The 20,051-nt window shown below is 43.7% G+C and overlaps 1 protein-coding gene across 1 annotated transcript in view; it reads left to right on the top strand.

The window, feature by feature from the left end:
• Positions 1-20,051, top strand: part of cdhr2 (cadherin related family member 2) — a 135,799-nt gene that overhangs the window by 71,707 nt on the left and 44,041 nt on the right. Inside the window, exons 13-17 of the mRNA XM_078231042.1 lie at positions 809-964; positions 8,246-8,410; positions 9,856-9,917; positions 11,731-11,980; positions 12,987-13,226. Of these exons, the coding sequence (XP_078087168.1) occupies positions 809-964; positions 8,246-8,410; positions 9,856-9,917; positions 11,731-11,980; positions 12,987-13,226 (873 nt within the window). The remainder of the gene's footprint in view (positions 1-808; positions 965-8,245; positions 8,411-9,855; positions 9,918-11,730; positions 11,981-12,986; positions 13,227-20,051) is intronic.

Below are 20,051 nucleotides of genomic sequence, written 5' to 3'. Positions count from 1 at the left end.
ACCAGGGTATCTCAGTATCAGCTGGTTTTACTCAGGTCCCAACAGGAGAACTGCATCATGATGTTTGAGTTAAACTTCTATAGCATCTACTAAATTTTTTGATACTTAACATTGTTAGTCGGTTAAAAGTAAACTGCTGTATGATGTATTCTTTTTGTAGCAAGTAATGTGAGACAATGTTACATCTAATAAACTTCCTAAAGACAAGGGCATAATTGTTGGATAATTCTCAGATCTGCACCTCCGTGAGGACAGAGTAGAGATCAGGTGCAGTTGCTGGATTACTGGAGACAATGCTGATGGGAACAAAAACAGAAAATGCTGGAAAATCTCAGCAGGTCCGACAGCATCTGTGGGGAGAGAATAGAGACAATCTTTTGAATCTAGATGACCCTTTGTCAGACCCTTCTAGCTCTATGAAGGGTCATCCAGACTCAAAACATTGGCTTTATTCTCTCCCCACAGATGCTGTCAGACCTTTAAAAGTTAAAGTTTATTTATTAGTCACAAGAAAGGCTTACATTAACACTGCAATGAAGTTATTGTGAAATTCCTCTGAGATTTTCCAGCGTTTTCTGTTTTTCTTTCAGATTCCAGCATCCGCAGTATTTTGCTTTAATTGTAATGCTGACAGGAACCTCACTTAGATTGTTGATGGGGAAGACAGTTTGATACAAAGCCGAGTTGTGCAATTTGCATTGTTCCAATATGTGATTATGCTTTAAACCTCTGCTGAAAACTCGAGCAGCAATTTTATTTCATCTGTGTTGTTTCTGCATAAAATAACAATGTTGGAATGTTACTACAGGGTATGAATGGAACCTTTGTTTTGTCCCTCCGTGGAAAAGATGCATCAGTTTTCGAAGTTAATCCAAAAGTTATCATAAATGTAGGAATGGTACAGATAACTGTAAGAAACTCATCTGCTGTTGATTATGAACAGAGGAATGTTATACACATTGAGGTAACCTTTCTTTCAAATAATATAAATATCATTTTTCAGAAAGTTACATAGTTATTTTTTTTCTCTTAACACTAATATTGTTATTACTTACAGTGAAGAGCTGTTGGGGGAAATGCAATTATGCATTGGAAAAGCGGAAAACAGATGTTAGTGGACCAGCTGCCACTTTACATCACACTCTATATTCAGATTAGATGCAGTTTAAAACAGATTGTTGATTCACTCATGCCAATTCTGTGCTTTTTAAAAAAAAAAAAACAATTTTTGCTCCTTTGGGTTTTCCTGGGTCTCATAAGAATGACAATTTTTCAGACTATTTTAACTTTTAACTTTTCTTTTATTCATTTGTGGGACCTGGGCATCACTGGCTAGGCCAGCATTTATTGCCCATCCCTAGTTGCCCTTGAGAAGGTGTTGGTGAGCTGCCTTCTTAAATCGCTGCAGTCCATGTGCTGTGGGTTGACCCACAATGCCGTTAGGGAGGGAATTCCAGGATTTTGACTCAGTGACTGTGAAGGAACGGCGATATATTTCCAAATAAGGATGGCGAGTGGCTTGGAGGGGAACTTGCAGGTGGTGGTGTTCCCAGTTATCTGCTGTCATTGTCCTTCTAGATGGAAGTGGTCATGGGTTTGGAAGGTGCTGTCTAGGGATTTTTGGTGAATTGCTGCAGTGCATCTTGTAGATAGTACCCACTGTTGCTACTGTGCTTTGGTGGTGGAGGGATTGAATGTTTGTAGATGTGGTGCCAATCAAGCGGGCTACTTTGTCTCGCATGGTGTCAAGCTTCTTGAGTGTTATTGGAGCTGCACCCATCCAGGCAAGTGGGGAGTATTCTATCACACTCCTGACTTGTGCCTTGTAGATGGTGGATAGGCTTTGGGGAATCAGGAGGTGAGTTACTCGCTGCAGTACTCCTAGCCTCTGACCTGCTCTTGTAGCCACTGTGTTTATGTGGTGAGTCCAGTTGAGTTTCTGGTCAATGGTAACCCCAAGGATGTTGACAGTGGGGGATTCAGTGATGGTTACATGGTTGAATGTCAAGGGGCGGTGGTCAGAGTGTCCCTTATTGGTGATGGTCATTGCCTGACATTTGTGTGGCGTGAATGTTACTTGCCATTTGTCAGCCTAAAGCTGGATATTGTCCAGATCTTGTTGCATTTGAACATGGGCTGCTTCAGCATCTGAGGAGTCGTGAATGGTGCTGAACATTGTGCAATCATCGACAAACATCCCCACTTCTGACCTTATGACAGAGGGAAGATCATTGATGAAGCAGCTGAAGATTGTTGGGCCTAGGACACTACCCTGAGGGACTCCTGCAAAGATGTCATGGAGTTGAGATGACTGACCCTCCACAAACACAGCCATCTTCCTATGTACCAGGTATGACTTTAACCAGCGGAGAGTTTGCACCCTTATACCCATTGATTCCAGTTTCACTAGGGCTCCTTGATGCCACACTTGGTCGAATGCAGCCTTGATGTCAAGGGCTGTCACTCTCACCTCATCTCTGGAATTCAGCTCTTTTGTCCATGTTTGAACCAAGGCTGTAATGAGGTCAGGAGCTGAGTGACCCTGGCGAAACCCAAACTGGGCGTCACTGAGCAGGTTATTGCTGAGCAGGTGCTGCTTGACAGCACTGTTGATGACCCCTTCCATCACTTTACTGATGATCGAGATTAGACTGATTGGGCGGTAATTGGCCGGATTGGGTTTGTCCTGCTTTTTGTGTACAGGACACACTTGGGCAATTTTCCACATTGTTGGGTAGATTCCAGTGTTGTAACTGTACTAGAAAAGCTTGGCTAGGGGAGCGGCAGGTTCTGGAGCACAAGTCTTCAATACTATTGCCGGAATGTTATCAGGGCCCATTGCCTTTGCAGTATCCAGTGCCTCCAACTATTTCTTGATATCATGTGGAGTGAATCGAATTGGCTGGCATCTGAGATGCTGGGGACCACTGGAGGAGGCCGAGATGGATCATCCACTCGGCACTTCTGGCTGAAGATTGTTGCGAATATTTCAGCCTTATCTTTTGCACTGATGTGCTGGGCTCCTCCATCATTTAGGATGGGGATATTTGTGGAGCCTCCTCCTCCAGTGAGTTGTTTAATTGTCCACCACCATTCTCGACTGGATGTGGAAGGACTGCAGAGCTTAGATCTGATCTGTTGGTTGTGGGATCGCTTAGCTCTGTCTATCACTTGCTGTTTTTGCTGATTGGCTTACAAGTCCTAATTTATAGCTTCACCAGGTTGACACCTCATTTTTAGGTATGCCTGGTGCTGCTCCTGGCGTGCCCTCCTGCACTCTCCATTGAACCAGGGTTGATCCCCTGGCTTGATGGTAATGGTTGAGTGGGGGATATGCCGGGCCATGAGGTTGCAGATTGTGCTGGAGTACAATTCCGCTGCTGTTGATGGCCCACAGCACCTCATGGATGCCCAGCCTTGAGTTGCTAGATCGGTGATAGTGTTACAGTGATAGTGTTACACAACACGATGGAGGTTATTCTCAATGTAAAGGTGGGACTTTGTCTCCACAAGGACTGTGTGGTGGTCACTCTTACCGATATCATCATGGACAGATGCATCTGCAGCCAGCAGATTGGTAAGGATGAGGTCAAGGATGTTATTTCCTCTTGTTGCTAATTACTAAATCTACATACATCACTTACTAAAATAGTTTTTCAAAACTTTTTTGGGACTGAAATTTGCGCATCATTGTCTCATTTCTTAAACAAACATCAGCCTGCAATTACAAAGTTCCTTCGACATAGAGAAATGTGCCAAAGTACTCCAGGAATAGGTGTGGATGAAAAGGGGTGCTAATACAAGAATGGAGTGAAAGGATGAGCTTAGCTGTGTTTTGTGTGTGTGTGTATTGGGGGGGAGAAGGGGTGGTGGGGGGGGGGGGGGGAACGCAGTAGTGGTTAAAGCTGGAGAGAGAGAGGTTTGAGGAGTCTAAAGGAGTGGCACTGAGACAACTGAAAGCTGTTCCAATAATGGTGGGGCAAAAGAAAAGGGAGGGAGTGTATAATGCCTACACCAGAGCCAAAAGAAATACAGTATTCTGGGGAGGTGATAGAGATAGAGGAGATTGCCCAGATAAGGTTGACAAGACCTTGGAGAAATTCATAGCTGAGTTTCAGGATTTAACAATAAAATGGAATGAAACTTTGTGTCGGATGGCATGTGGGCAGTTGAATTTTCGACAATCTGGGAGGTTGAAGAACAGAAGGGCAGCAAGGATGGCATTAGAACAGTTATGTCTGGACATGGCAAAGTAGGAAGAGCGCTAGATAGAATCATCAAATGCCTACATTATAGAAGGAGACTATTCAGCCCATTGAATCTGCACCAACTCCCTGAAAGAGCCAACCCTATTCCTGTAACCCCAAGCATTTGCCCCATTAATCCCCCTATCCTACACATCTTGGGACGCTAAGGGGCAATTTAGCATGGCTAATCCACCTAACCTGCACATCTTTGGACTGTGGGAAGAAACTGGAGCACCCGGAGGAAACCCAAACAGACAGAGGGAGAACGTGCAAGCTCCACACAGTCACCCAAAGTCGGAATTGAATCGGGGTCCTTGATGCTTTGAGGCAACAGTGTTAACCACTGTACCACCGTGAAGCCCTTAGCTGAGATAGGGAGAGAGGTCAGCAATGCTTTGAAGGTGGAATGATGCAGTGATGATAAATAGGAGCTGGCTTATAAAGAATATAAAGTATGATGGATAATGTATCCATTTATTTCAGTTGCAAACTTTCATCTCCAGAATTGTATCAGCATATTTATGGAGGCAGCCAGTATAAATAGACCTTGTCTATAATATTTATACATTCAATGGTTCTGTAGTAATTCAAGCTTTTAAACTTTTCCCACCTTGAATGGGGTTTCACAAGACATGAGTATTGGACAGTAAAACATTAAAATTAGGATTTGAATTTTTCTGGCAAAGATTTTTTCCCTCATTAATCAGAATTAGTCACTTCCATTTCCTGGTCAAACTTAGCTTGAGCTAATAAAATTCTTTACTAATACAGATCAAGGATCCGTTATCTGAAATCCTCGGGTCCAATCATGTTTCCAATTTCAGATAATTTGGGTTTTTTGGATACTGCCTATAGGAGTAGGCCTACTTACTAGCCTACGCCTAGTCTAGTTATGGACTAAAGTAAATAAAATGGCTAGAAAAGTAAGATGTATCACCGAATAATAAATATAGAGTAATAGATTCCCAACCATTGGTGCCATCTGCAATTCTGATCATAGGAGAGAGTTCAGAGTGTCAATATGCAGAAAAACAACTGGACCTGCCACACCAGAGGTTGGGTGTGGTTGATGAGGTTTTTGTCGGCTCGGCTTGTGTTGGCTTGAGTCAGGGACTTGCTGTGCTAAAAGTTGATGAAGTTAAAAGTAAGTGTGGTCTTGGATGAGTTCGGTTTTTGGATTTACTGATAAAGAATTCTTGATCCGTACCATCATCATAATGCATCTTCCCATTCACCCACAACAACATTTGAGCAGGGCTTGCATGTCTAGTAATGTGGAGGAAGACAGAGTTCTGTATGCTCACACTTAAAAGACTGCACAGGTTTCTGAATTTATCATTACTTTAATGAACTGCTGACACATTGGAAGATTTATAACTCCCTTTGAACATGGAGATGCCCCCAAATCATGCCCATCTTTCCCGTAACTCCTTTTGAATCTCCTCAATCCGTCAGGTTTCTGCACGGCACTGAAATAGCCTTAACCAAAGTCACAAACGTGTTTTTCTGAAACAGTGCCCACAATCAGTGTACCTCCTCATCCTCAATGTCCTCTCGCTGCTTTTAGCTGGTCACACAATCCTCCTCCAATGCCTCTCCTCCAATTGTCCAGCTAACTGAGCCTACCCTTATCTATCTGATCATAGCGGGAGCATCTCCACCTACGGCTTTCTTCTCTTCCCCTCCTGCATCATTATCTCTGGAATTCTCTTCAGATAATCGTTATCCCACTTCTGCCTGGGCGGTACAGTGGCACAGTGGTCCGCACTGCTGCCTCACAGTGCCAGGGACCCGGGTTCAATTCCTGGCTTGGATCACTGTCTGTGTGGAGTCTGCATGTTCTCCCCGTGTCTGTGTGGGTTTTCTCCGGGTGCTCCGGTTTCGTCCCACAGTCCAGAGATGTCTGGGTTAGGTTGATTGGCCATGTTAAATTGCCACTTAGTGTCACGGGGACATGTAGGGTAAATATGTGGAGCTAAGGGAATAGGGGCTGGGTTGGATTGTGGTTGCTGCAGACTCGATGGGCCGATTGGCCTCCTTCTGCACTGCAGGGATTCTATGATTCTATAAGCTGCCACTTACCAATACCAGCAGAGATGATATCAGCTTCCACACTTATGCTGACATCCAGCTGTATCCCTCCACCTTCTGTCTAGCCCATCAAAAACCTTTGTTTTGTCAGACTGTTTGGCTGACACCCAGCTTGAAATGAAGCACGATTTCCTCCAGCTAAACATGAGCAGACTGAAGCCATCATCTTCAACCTCCATCATAAACTCCTTTTCCTGGACATTGATTCCACCCTGTGTCATGCACCAGTGTCTCAAAATGAACCAAAGTGTTTCTTATTTGTCATAGAGTCATAGAGGTTTACAGCTTGGAAACAGGCCTTTGGCCCAACTTGTCCATGCCGCCTTTTTTTTTAAACCCCTAAGCTAGTCCCAATTGCCCGCATTTGGCCAATATCCCTCTATACCCATTTTACCCATGTAATTGTCTAAACGTTTTTAAGAGACAAAATTGTACCCACCTCTACTACTACCTCTGGCAGCTTGTTCCAGACACTCACCCTCTGTGTGAAAAAATTGCCCCTCTGGACCCTTTTGTATCTCTCCCCTCACACCTTAGACCGATGCCCTCTAGTTTTAGACTCCCCTACTCTTGGGAAAAGATATTGACTATCTAGCTGATCTATGCCCCTCATTATTTTATAGACCTCTATAAGATCACCCCTCATTTGTGTTTGACTTGAGAGTCCCTCCCAAATCCTTTCCATCATGTGGATTGCCTACTTTTACCTGTAAAACAGCACGCACCCCCAAGCCCACCTCAACTCTTCTGCTGCTGAAACCCTCACCAAGTCTTTTTCACCATTTCAATGCTCTCTTGCTCACTGCTTTCTCTTCACTCCCCTCACTCTATTGCCCACCTTCTGTAACTTGAGCTCATTCAGCAAAAACCTCTGCCCCTACCCTAACTTGCATCAGAGTCCCACTTACCCATCACCTTAGCCCACACTGACTTACATCAGCTTCTGGTGCCACGGCAACTCAATTTTGAAATGTTCATCTGTTTTTTTCTTCCTGGCTAACTTAATCTCTGTAATTTCCATCTGTAATTTGCATTTCTCTGAAAGGTCCTTCAAGCCCACCCCTTCATTCCTGCTTTTAAACACTCTGGCCGGAATTTTACCAGGACACCCACCCGAGGCTCATAAGATCATGCCCGTGGCCAACGGAGCATGCCATTCTGCGAGCCTCGGGGCGGGCGTGCCAGTAAAATCAGGGCCTCTGCCTGTGTTTCTCCCCTGAGTGAAACAAGTATCTTTTTTCTCGCTGCATTGACTATCTCTCCATTGGGATGTTTGTTCAATGTTAAATATCTTTGTGCAAATTGTTTCAATTATTATCTTTTGGTAACGGCATGTCAAAATTTATCAGTCTGGCATTGGAACTAAAGGGCAATTTAAAGACAGAATAAGTTGCCATCAGAGAGCTAAAATAATTATGAAGTGGTCACTCATATGAGATAGGTGAGACTTAGCAACAACATTATTTGGCATGTAATAACAATTGGCAATTGGAAGGCAATGGCATAGTGGTATAATCCCTACTTAATTAATCCAGAAACTCAGCGAATGTTCTGGGAACCTGGGCTCAAATCCCGCCATGACAGATGATGCAATTTGAATTCAATTAAAAAAAATCTGGAATTAAGAATCTATTGATGACAATGAAATCATTGTCGAGTGTCAGAAAAACAATCTGGTACACTAATGTTCTTAAGGGAAGGAAATCTGCCTTCTTTACCTGGGCTAGCCTACATGTAACTCCAGAGCCACAGCAATTTTTCTGACTCTTAATTGCCCTTGGGCAACTAGGGATTGGCAATAAATGCTGGCCCCAGCCATTCATTCATGTTCCACGAATGAATAAAAAAATCAACCCAGTGTGCAGAGTGTTAACTGAATAATGATTTATTTTAAAATTCTTTGCTAGATTGTAGCAAATGATACGACCAATCCGACCAAATGTTGCGCTACCGCGAATCTTACAATCAACATTGAAGACATTAATGATCACAGCCCAGAATTTCCAAGTCAAACATACATCCTCAGTGTGAAAGAACATGCAGCCATTGGAACTGAAGTTGGAATTGTTAATGTAAGTTTTATTTTACCTCTATTTAATCTAAGCTGAAATAATGCATCTTTACTCTAACTCCCTGAAATAATGGGAACAATTTTCCCGGCCCACTGCATTGCTTGAGTAGCACAGCGGGCCGGGAAATGTCAACGTGGGGCCTGTGGCGGGATTCACAACTGATGTCCAGCCGATTGCAACTTTCCTTGGCCATTTTAAAAAACGTAATCAGCCTCATGCCAGAGAACTTTATATCCATGCCGAGCTCTGGACGGTATTGTCTGATCTCACTAATGTCTCCCCCCATCCCCTGCCGGGAGAGTTTCCCACCAGCGGGGATTAAAGCTGGTCCCCATCAACAGGTACCAGACGTGAAGACCTTGCTGGTAGGGGCAGAGGCCATTCAGGCCCTCCCAGGAGGTCACAGGCATGGGTGGTGCCCCTTGGGCAGTGCCAATCTGGCAATGTCAGCCTGGCACCCTGGCACTGCCCACCAGGCACCCTGGCAGTGTCAGCCTGGCACGCCCACCAGGCAGTGCCAATGGGGCCGTAGCCTGAGAGGACAGGGCCTACTGGGGGGCTGATCAGTACTGGTGGTAGGGGGGGACTGCTACATTGCACTCTGTGAAGTACAAAGTGCTGGAAAACCATTTAACTAAGTACACCCAAAAAACGAGTGGGAAAATCACTCCCAATATATTTACACGCAAGCCAAATTAACATAATGGAGATGACTTTTCCTGGGTACTTTAAAGAGTCTCCAATATGGCCAAGATAGTTCTTGAGTTACAATGAAGGAGGAGATGAGGTCGTTCAGGGGAAAGCAGCTTAAGGAGGAAGGTCTTCAGATTCACTGTGCATGCTCCACAATCTGTTGATCATGAGAGACCAGTTGTAACCAGCAGTGGGTATGCCAGAGGGTCAAGCTCAGGAGCCACAAGAAGAGGAAAAGGGAGGAGCTGAGGAAGAGGAGATGAAGGAGGCTTGGGGGTGTGGTGGGGAACAGGACCCGGAGCTTTCAATGGGGCTGTGCCTATGAGAGACCATCCAGCTGAATAGTTTTTGAGAAACATACCCCACTATCAGCCTCGAGTACATTGTTTTCACACAACGTGCTTTCCACTACTTCAGGATCCATCAGGGAGTCCATCATCTGCAGTCAATAATTTCAACTCCTTCCCCATAAAGATCACAATCAAAAAGACTGATTCCACCATTACCTGATTACCACAATCACTCTCTCTGTATATCAGAAAGAAACAATATGAGAACCTATATTGCTCACTATTTTATCCTTAAAATTAATTATACTTCCTTGCAAACCTCATACACTAAATGTTTGGATTAACCAAAATGTTCATTGACTCTTCTCTGGAATAAGCCTTTCGTTAAAAGCATAATACAAAAATCTAGAATATTTATGCTAATGTCATCATTAATATTTATTGTTTAAACTTGTTCTACAGGCAACTGATCTTGATAGTGGCATTTTTGGTCAAATTACCTACAGCCTGCTGCCGATGAGCATGTATGTATTCATATATCAAAACTTCATAATCATTCTTTGGAATTAATAGCTTTTGTAGTTGACTTTGATAGATTTAAAAAGAGACAAGTTAATTAGCTATTCTTAGTTAAATGCTTGGGCCATGGAAGTCATTGGTGACTTGTGAAAAGTAAGGGGGGCTGAATTTTACCATCCCACCCACCACGGGAATTGTAGCAGGCAAGACACAGATCATGCAAAGGTCTGTTGACCTCCGGCAGGATTTTTCGAACTTGGGGCGAACCCGGCTGGAAAATCCCACCCGGGTTTTTTTTAACAGTTCCCATTGGTAAAATGAGCATGAGATGTAAAATTGGTGACCAACCTAGTTACTCTCTGGTAGGAACAGAAATATTAATTTGCATTTTGCTGGAAATGTACTGTCAGTTAAGTAGCATCAGGAAGAGATCAAGACAGAATACGACATTGCGAGTATATACCCTTCAACAGAACTCAGATAAAACGTACATATCTGAAATCTTAAGCTATTTTATGAAGGTCTACGCCATAAAAAAACAGCAAACTCTCCAGTTCTATCTATAGTCTGTCTCAATCTGAATGCAAGGTGATAGACAACAACAGACTATCATTAGCCATTCTGCCTCCATTGTTGAGTAACCAACTGTACCAATCACATTTAAATAGACAAGGATGCTATCCACACCGCAGAATTGTGAACCCAGCAATATTCAGCATCTTCAGGAGAGGAAGACAATAAAATTGAGGGGAAAGAAAAGCACAAAAATATTTCCACAAAAATAAAAGCTTCAAACTTTGCTTCCCTTTTGAAGCATTTAGTAGCCATCTCAGGAGATGAGGAGTGGGAAGATGAAAGTGGCTTTTGTTTCTCTTTGCAACATGCTTAGTCCTGCGGTGATTTCTGACTGAGAGGAGATGTAATGTGACATGGGACGGGCAGACCTACTGTCTTAGCATCCCAAAGTCAATTTGATCTAATCTTACCATGTACCAGTGCTTCAGTTATGGCCAGCAGTGTGTATATTTGTAAGAAGGCAAAATACCTGATGTGGCGGGTTTATATGGGACACAGTGTGCACTATTAAAACTGCAGTCAATCCCAAGCAAGCGTGTGTTCCCATTGAAGGGATATCAAAATATGACCTTGGGCATTCTTGGCAATTTCAGCCTGGGCACCCATCACCCATTTTGGAGCTTCAAGCTGTCATTGCAGAATAGTGGCAGATACATTGGGATAGTTCATCTGTATTTGTGTTTTAAAGTGTTAAAGTTTATTTATTAGTGTCACAAGTAGGCTTCCATTAACACTGCAATGAAGTTACTGTGAAAACCCCCTAGTCACCACACTCCAGCGCCTGTTCAGGTGGGTACACTGAGGGAGAATTTAGCATGGCCAATGCACCTAACCTAACCTTTCGGACGATGGAGGAAACTGGAGCACCCGGTGGAAACCCACGCAGACATGGGGAGACTGTGTAGACTCCACACTGCCAGTGACCTAAGCCGGGAATTGAACCAGGGTCCCTGGTGCTGTGAGGCAGCAGTGCTAATCACTGTGCCACCATGCATGATAAATTCCACAGCTGGGGTTAGGATTTGGAGGTGGGTGCCCATTTCATACATGTAAATGTCCTCACTATCTGGGATTTAGAATGGAGTTAAGGTGAGGGAAGACTAACAGGTGGAATGCACAATGGACCACTGGAATTTTTGCTATGGGATATTATTTGAACATTACTTACCTAACTTTGACAATGTTTTCCTGAAGAATGTGAATTCTAGACTGTTGAATTTCATTTAATTGTTGTTTTAACAGAAGAAATGAATTTAACGTCAATAGCACGACAGGTATAATTACAGTTCAGAACAGCACAACACTTGATAGAGAGAAACGTCCTGTTTATTATGCGACCCTTCAGGCAACAGATGGTGGAAATCGTATAGGTACGACAGCACTTGAAATTATCCTGGAAGACATTAATGATTTCCCTCCAGTGTTAACAAGAGACTCCTATACTGCATTCATCATGGAAAACAATGGCAATGAATTAAACATTAGAATTGAAGTAAGTTCAAATCCAACATGTTTATATGTCTCCAATTTTGCAAATTTTATCTTCAAATTGAGTGAAGCTAGTTCGAGAGAATGGGATATTTTTGATTTCAGGGATACATGTTGCAACAAATATTAGGTCAAAAGTTGTGCATGGGAGGCAGTGGTGTAGTAGTATTGTCACTGGACTAGTAGTCTAGAGGTCCAGGGTAATGCTCTGGGGACCTGTGTTCAGATGGTGAAATTTCAATTCAATAAAAATCTGGAATTAAAATTCTAATGTTGACCATGAAACCATTGTTGATTTTTGTAAAAGTCCATCTGGTTCATTAATGTCCTTTATGGAAGGAAATTGGCCATCCTTACTTGGTCTTGTCTACATGTGACTCCAGACCCACAGCAATGTGGTTGACTCTTAAATGGCCTAGCAAGCTATTCTGTTCAAGGGCAATTAATGCTGATTCTGCTGGTGGCGTCCACTTCCAATGAATAGAAAAAGTTAGTTTCCTCTCATCTGTCCAAACAAATGTGCAATTTCTTAATCTTAAAAAGAGCAACTCTATTTCATAGTGTAACATTTTTTGGTTTTCCCATGTGAGCCGCGTTGAATAAGATTTAGAGACAAATTTGTGCTGAGAACATCTTTGCTTCATTAACAGTTCTTTTTGAGATTAAGAGGCAGATTTAAGATGTCTTGTCTCGGCATAATCAAAATACAATAGTGACCCCTCGTGTTCCACCAATTTGTGGAAAATGTCACGAGGCATCAACTTTACAACTGAAAAAGCAAAGATTGTGTGCTGGTCAAACTTTGGAGGTTGACAAGGTATACCTATGTTACTATTCATTCAGGATTTCATGAAATATTAAGGTGAGACAGAGCAAGAACCTTAACAGCATGATAAAGAGGTCACTGAGTCACATTGTTCTATAGCTGAAAGGTAAAGCTTAGTAATAAGAAGCAATTTAAAGAGAAGAAACCACTTCCTAATTTTGTTTTAAATTCTTTTTTGGTAAAGGCTTTTGACAACGACCAGGAAGGCACCAATAACAGTGAGATTCGCTACACTATTGTTGCTGGTGACTACCAACATAATTTTACTATTGATCCGAACAAGGGTATTCTCCGTTCAGTTGGTCCTGTAGATCGTGAGGAAATGAAACCTTCTTTAGGTGGAAAAATTATTCTAATTGTGGAAGCGTATGATTTAGGAGTTCCTTCACTTTCATCAACTGTCAACGTCACTATCAATGTAGAGGTAGGCGTTTAAATCTTGTATCCTTTTCTTAATTGGTTGTAATTTAGAAATAAGAATAGAAGTAAGTTTATATCTGCAGTATTAAAGTACCCAGGAGCATGTCCATAAGGATACCTTCTTTTGGTTTCAATTTCAAAACAATCTATTCTTCTTCATTCTTTGCACTGAAACCTAAAATAGGACCTTTGTATTTTTTTCAATTAACCCTGGGATGTAATAATATGTAGTGGAGCATGGCTTGAGAGCTTGTTACTTTGCTTGGTTATGACTTAGTTTATGAGCTGTCAAAGCTTTTTGTTGTGCACTTATCAGGTTAGATGCAAGACTGCCAAATTCCAAAGGGAGTAACAATTTGGTTGTAGGATTATGAATCTACGCCATGCCCTATGTTGAGCCTGGCCTGAAGTGCACAAATTTCTTTCTTTTTCTATTTGATCTGTTTGTACCACTATATTACCTCAATAGATGACTACCAGGAATACCCACTTGAAACATGCTCACACTGTAAACTCACTAAATGGAGGCATTTCAACAGTGCAATTAATGATGCTGATGTAATTAATCTGTCTGATCATTTACTCTCCAAAAGCGAGGCATTTGTCCTCAAGGACCCAAAATTGCAACTGGTGCATATGTCCCACATCAAACTGGAAGAGGTATTTGTGGAGGTATGTGTGTCAGTTGTCCCACCACAAACCTGCATCTAGTGAAATTGTAAGTCCTTAACAGTGTACCTAGCTAATTCAGCACATGGATATTGTGGGATACCCAATGACTTGTCGAATTTTTACAAGCAGCATGCCACGAGGCCAAGGCCAAGCCAGGCAAACATATTTGCAAGTTTGACAAAGGGACTGGAACAGTAATTCTTAACAAACATGACTATTATTATTAAGGGCTATGGGGAGAGAGCGGGTAAATGGAGTTGAAATCAACCATGATTGAATGGTGGAGTGGACTCGATGGGCCGAATGAACATAGAACATAGAACATAGAAAGCCACAGCACAAACAGGCCCTTCGGCCCACAAGTTGCGCCGATCACATCCCCACCTCTAGGCCTATCTATAGCCCTCAATCCCATTAAATCCCATGTACTCATCCAGAAGTCTCTTAAAAGACCCCAACGAGTTTGCCTCCACCACCACCGACGTCAGCCGATTCCACTCACCCACCACCCTCTGAGTGAAAAACTTACCCCTGACATCCCCCCTGTACCTACCCCCCAGCACCTTAAACCTGTGTCCTCTCGTAGCAACCATTTCAGCCCTTGGAAATAGCCTCTGAGAGTCCACCCTATCCAGACCCCTCAACATCTTGTAAACCTCTATCAGGTCACCTCTCATCCTTCGTCTCTCCAGGGAGAAGAGACCAAGCTCCCTCAACCTATCCTCATAAGGCATGCCCCCCAATCCAGGCAACATCCTTGTAAATCTCCTCTGCACCCTTTCAATGGCTTCAACATCTTTCCTGTAATGAGGTGACCAGAACTGCGCGCAGTACTCCAAGTGGGGTCTAACCAGGGTCCTATAAAGCTGCAGCATTATCTCCCGACTCCTAAACTCAATCCCTCGATTAATGAAGGCTAGTACGCCATACGCCTTCTTGACCGCATCCTCCACCTGCGAGGCTGATTTAAGAGTCCTATGGACCCGGACCCCAAGGTCCTTCTGATCCTCTACACTGCTAAGAATGGTACCCTTCATTTTATACTGCTGCTCCATCCCATTGGATCTGCCAAAATGGATCACTACACACTTATCCGGGTTGAAGTCCATCTGCCACTTCTCCGCCCAGTCTTGCATTCTATCTATGTCTCGCTGCAACTTCTGACATCCCTCCAAACTATCCACAACACCACCTACCTTGGTGTCGTCAGCAAACTTACCAACCCATCCCTCCACTTCCTCATCCAGGTCATTTATGAAAATGACAAACAGCAAGGGTCCCAGAACAGATCCCTGGGGCACTCCACTGGTCACTGACCTCCATGCAGAGAAAGACCCCTCCACAGCCACTCTCTGCCTTCTGCAGGCAAGCCAGTTCTGGATCCACAAGGCAACAGCCCCTTGGATCCCATGCCCTCTCACTTTCTCAAGAAGTCTTGCATGGGGGACCTTATCGAACGCTTTGCTGAAGTCCATATAGACCACATCCACCGCTCTTCCTTCGTCAATGTGCTTGGTCACATTTTCAAAGAACTCAACCAGGCTCGTAAGGCACGACCTGCCCCTGACAAAGCCGTGCTGACTACTTTTGATCATACTAAACTTCTCTAGATGATCATAAATCCTGTCTCTCAGGATCCTCTCCATCAACTTACCAACCACTGAGGTTAGACTCACCGGTCGGTAATTTCCCGGGCTGTCCCTGTTCCCTTTCTTGAATATAGGGACCACATCCGCAATCCTCCAATCCTCCGGAACCTCTCCCGTCTCCATCGACGATGCAAAGATCATCGCCAAAGGCTCCGCAATCTCCTCCCTCGCCTCCCACAGTAACCTGGGGTACATCCCATCCGGTCCCGGCGACTTACCAACCTTGATGCCATTCAATAGTTCCAACACATCCTCTTTCTTTATGTCCACATGCTCGATCCTTTCTGTCCTCCGCAATCCAGCAGTACAACCACCCAGATCCCTTTCCACCGTGAATACCGAGGTAAAGTATTCATTAAGCACCTCCGCCATTTCTAACGGTTCCGCACAAACTTTTCCCCCTTCACCTTTTAAGGGTCCTATGCCTTCACATCTCATCCTTTTACTCTTGACATATTTGTAGAAAGCCTTGGGATTCTCCTTAATCTTACCCGCCAAGGTCTTCTCATGACCCCTTCTCGCTCTCCTAATTTCCTTCTTAAGCTCCTTCCTACATCGCGTATACTCCTCTAAATCCTTAACACCTCCTAGCTCTCTGAACCTTCTGTACGCCTCTCTTTTCTTATTCACCAGGTTCATCACAACCTTCGTGCACCACGGTTCCCGTACCCTACCAACACCCCCCTGTCTCATCGGAACGTTGTCATGCAGAGCTCCAGACAAACATTCCTTGAAAATCCTCCACTTTCCTTCGGTACTTTTCCCCAAGAATGCCTCCTTCCAATTTACCCGTCTAATTTCCTCCCTGATGACACTGTATTTCCCTTTACTCCAGAGAAACACTTTCCTAGCCTGCCTGACCCTATCTCTTTCCAATGCTATCGTGAAGGAGATAGAATTATGATCGCTATCCCCAAGATGCTCACCCACCGAGAGATCCTCCACCTGTCCAGGTTCATTAGCCAGCACCAGATCAAGAACAGCCTCTCCTCTAGTAGGCTTATCCACATACTGTGTCAGGAAACTCTCCTGGACACACCTAACAAACTCCTCTCCATCCAAACCCCTAGCCCTAGGGATATTCCAATCTATGTTTGGGAAATTAAAATCTCCCATCACGACAACTCTGTTATTCCTACATCTCTCCAGGATCTGTTTCCCCATCTGCTCCTCAACATCTCTGTTACTATTGGGCGGCCTATAGAAAACACCCAGCAAAGTTACCGACCCCTTCCTGTTCCTAACCTCCACCCACAGAGATTCCGTAGTCAGTCCCTCCACGGCGTCCACCTTCTCTACAGCCGTGACACTATCCCTGATCAACAGTGCCACTCCCCCCCCTCTCTTGCCTCCCTCCCTGTCCTTCCTGAAACATCTAAAACCCGGCACCTGAAGCACCCAGTCCTGTCCCTGAGACATCCAAGTCTCCGTAATGGCCACCACATCACAATTCGAAGCAGCAATCCACGCTCCAAGCTCATCCACTTTATTCACTACACTCCTGGCATTAAAATAGACACATCTCAGACCTTCAGCCTGAGCACTTCCCTTCTCCCTCACTCGTCTAACCTCCCTCTTACCCTGTCTACATTCCTTATCTATTTGCGAGCTAACCTCCTCGCTCTCAGTCCCCTCATTTCGATTCCCTCCCCCCAACCTTTCTAGTTTAAAGTCTCACCAGTAGCCTTAGCCAACCTTCCCGCCAGGATATTGGTCCCCCTGGGATTCAAGTGCCACCCGTCTTTTTTAAACAGGTCACACCTGCCCCTAAAGAGGTCCCAATGATCCAAGTACCCAAATCCTTGTCCCTTGCTCCAGTCCCTCAGCCACGCATTAATTCTCCACCGATTCCTGTTCTCACTCTCCCGCGGCACAGGCAGCAATCCCGAGATTACTACCTTTGCATTCCTCTTTCTCAGCTGTCTACCCAACTCCCTATATTCTCTTTTCATGACCCCTTCCCTCTTCCTACCTATGTCAGCAGTACCTATATGCATCACGACCTTGGGCTCCTCTCCCTCCCCCTTCAGGATTTCTGAGACTCGACCAGAGACATGGCCTTACTTCCGCTCCTATGTCTTATGGTCTTATGGTCTTATGGACTATATTGCTCTTATTGATCGATCCAAAAGCATATCCTTTAGACATGCTACCAAGTATGATTGCATAGCCATGTTTGGAAGCAAATTACAAAAATGCTTGTTAAACTTGCATAAGCGTAATAAGCTGGCTTATAGCATATATGATAAGATTTGTCCTCGAGGTTCACTGTGTCCACATATGCATGGGCTGCCTAAGGCACAAAAAATGATGTCCTTTTATGCCATATGTTATCTATGACTGCTTCTGCATGACATGAATTGACACTTGTGTTGCGACTGCATATGAGCAGTGTGAAAGCTAGCCATTTTGCACTGCTCCTATGCAATAGCAACACAAGTGGTATTTTCCACTAATAGGATGCTGCCATTCAGCCAAAGAGACATTCTGCCTAACACACAAATGAGTAACATGGTACATGAATTTCAATTTGGGCGTGATGTATGTCCCAATGATTAGCAGATTGTAGCAAATTGCTACTCCATTAGCTGTTCGCAGTAGGCAGAATACTGACCATCTTCAACTAGCCCATTTGTTCAAAACTCAGAACGTAATGTCTAACATTAGATGTAATTCACTGACTGGACAGCAGTTCTTGAATAGCCCTGAGTGTGCTAAAAATAAGAATAAAAACCAATTTAAGATTACCAGTCAGGCACTAAATGTGGCTTATTTATGCTTACTGAAAGCTGCGTATATTCATAAGCAGTGCTAGGGTACCAGCTCAGAAACCCCAAGATATATTATGAAGCCAAACTAGACCCCAACAATTTTCTATTTTGACATTAATATGAGGGTAAGATGTTTCATTCTAGCACGATTTTACTGAAAAACAAGGGAGATTTTATCAAAACAAGTTTTATTTAATAACACAGTTTAACTATAACAAATGAATTAGCTTAACTTTTAACAATTGAACAATACTTAAACATGACAAGATACAATTCTTAATTGCTAACCTATCATTATGATATCCAGCAAAGCAAAATTTCTCTTATAGACTTAACCCCTCTTTAAGTTAGTTAGTGAAACACAGACATACTTGCTTGATAATAGTCCCGGAGCTTTCAGAAAGCCCCTGGAGAGAGAAAGTGAGAGACAGAGAGACACTGCTTTCCTTTATCAGCCCAGGTAGCAACTGCTCTTTGTTTAAAAAAATGAAAATAAAACTGTTTTTTCCCTGCAAGCTTAGCTACTCCCATTAACCAAATGACTCTATACCTAGTCTAAAATCCCAGGAGAATGTAAGTAAACCAAAGGTCATTAAGCCTTCTGCAAAATAAACACTTACATGGCTAAACTGAGTAAGTATCCGGCTCTCCAGACAAACTGACTCTTGTAACAAAGCACTGCCTCTTAAAGCATCCCCACCTTAAACAGAAAATATATAAAATTAGCACAGTATCATCACAAGTCCACAGTGAAAGTAAACAACCAGAAGCTGATCACTGGGGGCAAGTTCACCTGTCTAGGCAGCACTCCCTCATGCTGTATTCATATTGATGACGAGACAGATGCCAGAATTGCCAGGGCCAGTGTATCCTTCGGAAGATTTCACTATTCAGTAAGGGAACATAGAGAGGTGAACATAAAAACCAAGCTCAAGGACTACCAAGTAGCCATCCTCTCGACTCTTTTTGCGAGTGAGACCAGGACTGTCTCACCAGCCACACACACGGAAAATCAATTGCTTCCACCTCCGCAAGCTCCTCAATATCAAATGGCAAGACAAAGTCCGAGTCACAGAGGTCCTCGGGAGAACCAGCATGGTCAACATCAATGTTACAACAAAAACTGCTCCAATGGGCTGGACATGTCACCAGAATGCTTGACAAGCAACTCCCAAGGTGAATTCACCACGGTGAACTGCATAACGGAGCACACTTCCGCGGCGGCCTGAAGAAATGCTACAAGGATATCCTGTAAACCTCCCTGAAGAACTTTAAAATTGATACTCCATCATGGGAGACCCTTGCCCAGGATCACTCAGCCTGGAGGAATGCAGTTCCCAAAGGCACATCAGCAAATGAGAAGCAATGGATAGTGTCAGCCCAAAACAAGTGCAAGGCATGTTAAATCCATGAGAACAGTGCCCCTCAACTACCTGGCCTCATTTTCCTGTCCTCACTGGAACCTTTCGTGCCAAGATACAACTCATCCGCACCCACACAGCCCAACACCTGGAGGACAAATAAAGATGGTCTTTTTCAATACTGAAGGACAAATGGTGAAGTCTGCACAAAAGCAAGAACAGTTGTCTCAGCATCTATAAGTGTACCCATGGCAACGTCAGATGCCCTGTTCTTTGTTTTCAGGCCTTAAACCTAGCACGCAGATTTCAAAAATACCTGATCTGGGCCCCCTGTCTCCATGGTAACCAGGACACGATGGCTTATTGCCAGGCAGAA

Source organism: Mustelus asterias, chromosome 16 (assembly GCF_964213995.1).
Source record: "Mustelus asterias chromosome 16, sMusAst1.hap1.1, whole genome shotgun sequence".
Lineage (NCBI taxonomy): Eukaryota > Metazoa > Chordata > Chondrichthyes > Carcharhiniformes > Triakidae > Mustelus > Mustelus asterias.
The sequence above is the reverse complement of the archived record's forward strand: the minus strand, read 5'-3'. Positions and strand labels throughout refer to the sequence as shown.